We start from the raw sequence: 3,107 nt of genomic DNA, 5'->3' as shown, positions 1-3,107 counted from the left end.
TTTCTCCTTTTCTTTCCACTTTTTTTTTCTCTTCTGTTTCAGCTGGGCTATCTGCACAGACCGCATGCAACACACACAAGCTCTACCCAGGGCAGCGGGCAGGGGACGCGCAACAGGTCGGCCACCGCCCCGGCGCTCCCCCATCGCCTGCCCCGGTCACCCTCCGCGGTCCCGGCGGTGGCTCGCCCCGCTCCCGGTCCGCACGTATGCGCCGGCAGCCATCCAGACGGGCACCGGAGCTCTGCGCGGGCATCCTCCGGCCGCGGGTCATAGGGCTGCGGCGTAGGCTGCGGGATAAGGGTCCAGCTGGGGCTTGCCCATGCCCGGCAGGAGGATGTAAGCCAGCGGCGGCTGCAGCCCCGGGCCGGGCCAGGCGCTGCAGTTGCAGGGGATCATGTAGCCCGGGTTACCGGGCGACGGGTGCGAGTGCGTGTGCCCCCCGGCGGCGGCGGCGGCGGCGGCGGCAGCAGCGGCGGCCCCATGGAAGGCGCCCGCCCCGCCGGCGCCGGGGTAGCCCAGCGAGGAGGCGTAGGGCAACCCGGAGCCCGAGGAAGAGGAGGAGGATGAGATCTCGGCCATTTTGGAGCCCAGGTCCAGCAGGGAGTAGGGGCTGCTGGCGGCGGCCGCGGCGGCGGCGGCGGCAGCGGCGGCGGCCGACTGGGGGAAGAAGACGCGAGCGGCAGCAGCGGCGGCGGCGGCTGCCGCCTTCTCGGGGTTGGCCAGGAGCGACTCGGGCACCAGCCCGCCGGCCGCGCCGGCATGCAGCCCGCCCGCCTTCAGCCCGTGCGGGTGCTCGTGGTCCGCCACGCCGCCCAGCCCGTAGGGCACGGGGAAGGCGAACTTGTCCTTCTTGAGCAGCGTCTTGGGCTTCCGCCGCGGCCGGTACTTGTAGTCAGGGTGCTCCTTCATGTGCATGGCCCGCAGCCGCTTGGCCTCGTCGATGAAGGGCCGCTTCTCCGACTCGGTCAGCAGCTTCCACTCGGCCCCCAGGCGCTTGCTGATCTCCGAGTTGTGCATCTTGGGGTTCTCCTGGGCCATCTTTCGTCGCTGCGCCCGCGACCACACCATGAAGGCGTTCATCGGTCTCTTGACGTGATCCACCGGCTTGGACATGGTGTCCCCCCGCCGCCCCGGCGAGCAGCCGCCCGCCCCGCACTGGCGGCCGCCTCCTCCGGGGTTGTCTCCCGCCTCCTCCTCCTCCTCGCCCCCACCGCGGTCCGCTCCTCCAAAAGCAATCTCGGCGGGTGCCCAGGCGCGGCGGCACCGACTCCCGCGGGTGCGGGGCGGCGGCACCCGGTGGCCCCGCTCCGGGCGCGGGGCGCTGCCGAGCGGCGGCGGCGCCTCCCCGTCAGGGCGCTGCGGCGGGCGGCTCGGGCGGGACGGCCTCCGTTCCCCGCCTGGGCCTCGGAGCTCCTCTCCGCACCGCCGATCTCCGGTCCACGGCTCTTCCTCGGAACACCCCGCAGGCGACAGCGGCCAGAGTCCAGACGGGACCGCAGAGAAGTCTCGACGGCGAGGGCAGGATCCGGCGGCAGGCGAGCAGCGTGAGGGTCCTCGCTTCGCTGCGGACGCGATGCTGCTCGGCAGTCTCCGGCGCGGCGGCAAGCCCTGGACGGGGCGGCGGTCAGAGCCCGCCCGGTGCCATCGCCGCCCGCGGAGCTCGGAGGGCAGCCCGCCGCGGCGCGCTGCGGGGCCGGGCGGGACGGGGTCCGCGGCGGCTCGGGCCCCAGGGGGCGCGGGCCGCCCCGCTCACAGCCGCCCCGCTCCGCCCGCGGGGGCGCGGCTAGCAGCCCGCTCCTCGCACATACTCGCCGGGCGCCGTTCGCAAGCGGCCGCCGGGCGCCGCGGGCCTCCTGGTTCGCGCCGCCGGACAAACTTCGCCAAGTTTCGGCGGGATACGGGGCGCTCCGCCTGCCGCGCGGCTCCCCCTTCTCCGGCAGCCGCCAGGTCTCTCTGGGTTTTCTTGGCCGCCGACTCGGAGGGGCGGCGGGGCGGGCGGGAGCGGCGAGGGGCGGAGGGAGGAGGAGGAGGCGGCGGAGGCGGGGGACACACCTAATTAGAATCCTCGGCGGTCCGCACCCGGCGGGCCGCCGGCCGGGCTGCAGGGCGGGCGGCGGGGGCTCGCAGCCGGCGCGGCCGCCCCCTCCTCTCGCCCCGTCGGCGCGGCCTCAGGCGACGCGCGCGCCCCGCGTGCCCCCGCGCCGCGCGCCGCCCTATATGCCCGCACGCGGCCTGCGCGCCGCCGGCGGGGCGGGGGCGGGGCCCCCGCCGGGAGGGGCGGGGCCGCTGCTCGCCACGCCCCCTCGGCGGGCCCGGCCGCGCGGGGCGGGCCGGGCGCCGCGCGTGCGCAGTGCGTTGGGTTGATTGGGGTTTTCCCTGCCCGGGGCCGGTGGCGCTGAGGGGAGAGGCTGCGGCCCCGGAAAGCGTCCCGGGCGCGGGCAGCGGGCACCGCAGAAATAATCCACGCGTCTTCTCCTGGCCGCTCAGAACGCCGCTTCACGGTGTCCCGAGCCCGAGCTGTCCCACCGTGTTCTTCACCTCCTGTCAGTCAGGGTGAACTTGCTCGCCTTGTTTGTGCTCCGGCGGGTCGGTTTTGACTTACCCCTGTGGTATGTGGAAGCGCCGACTCCAATAAACCATTAACTCTTTCTCGTGCTGCCGTCAGGCTAGGCTTTGCCCGGGACGGCTCCGCCGCCCTTTTAAGGAAAAGCCGGAGCGGGGCTCCCCGAGTGCGGTGCACGCGAGGGGTCACAGCCCCGCCGGGAGCGCCGCCCAATCCCGCCGGACGCGCCTCAGGCTCCGGCGGACGGCTGGGACATCGCGCGGGGCAGCGATGCCCGCTGGCCTCGGGGATTCCTTTGTCGCGCCGCCCGCTGCCGTCTCGTCCCGCTTCCTCTCCGCGGAGCCCGCTCCATCTTCCCACGGCTCTCGGTGCTCCGCTCCAGCCCCGCTTGGCGCCTTCCCTGCCGGCGCTCCGCACCTCTGCCCGCCACCGCCACCCGCAGCGCTTCGCTGGCGGGATGTTTGGAGACAATCCGGGCGCCGGCCTTCCACCGGAGGGTGGTCCCCGGCGCTTTCCCCGACGCCCGGGTCCCGCGACAGCCTGT

General features: G+C 74.7%; 1 protein-coding gene across 1 annotated transcript in view; it reads right to left on the bottom strand.

Moving 5' to 3' along the window:
* SOX21 (SRY-box transcription factor 21) overlaps window positions 1-1,275 on the bottom strand; it is a 2,443-nt gene extending 1,168 nt beyond the window's left edge. Inside the window, exon 1 of the mRNA XM_064408442.1 lies at window positions 1-1,275. This exon is cut by the window's left edge and continues 1,168 nt beyond it. Coding sequence (XP_064264512.1) covers window positions 268-1,113 — 846 coding nt within the window. The 5' untranslated portion in view covers window positions 1,114-1,275 and the 3' untranslated portion in view covers window positions 1-267.
* Window positions 1,276-3,107: the final 1,832 nt, after the last annotated feature.

This window comes from Passer domesticus, chromosome 2 (assembly GCF_036417665.1).
Source record: "Passer domesticus isolate bPasDom1 chromosome 2, bPasDom1.hap1, whole genome shotgun sequence".
In the NCBI taxonomy this organism is placed as follows: domain Eukaryota; kingdom Metazoa; phylum Chordata; class Aves; order Passeriformes; family Passeridae; genus Passer; species Passer domesticus.
Note: the sequence above shows the minus strand (reverse complement) of the source record. Positions and strands in the feature narration are given on the sequence as shown.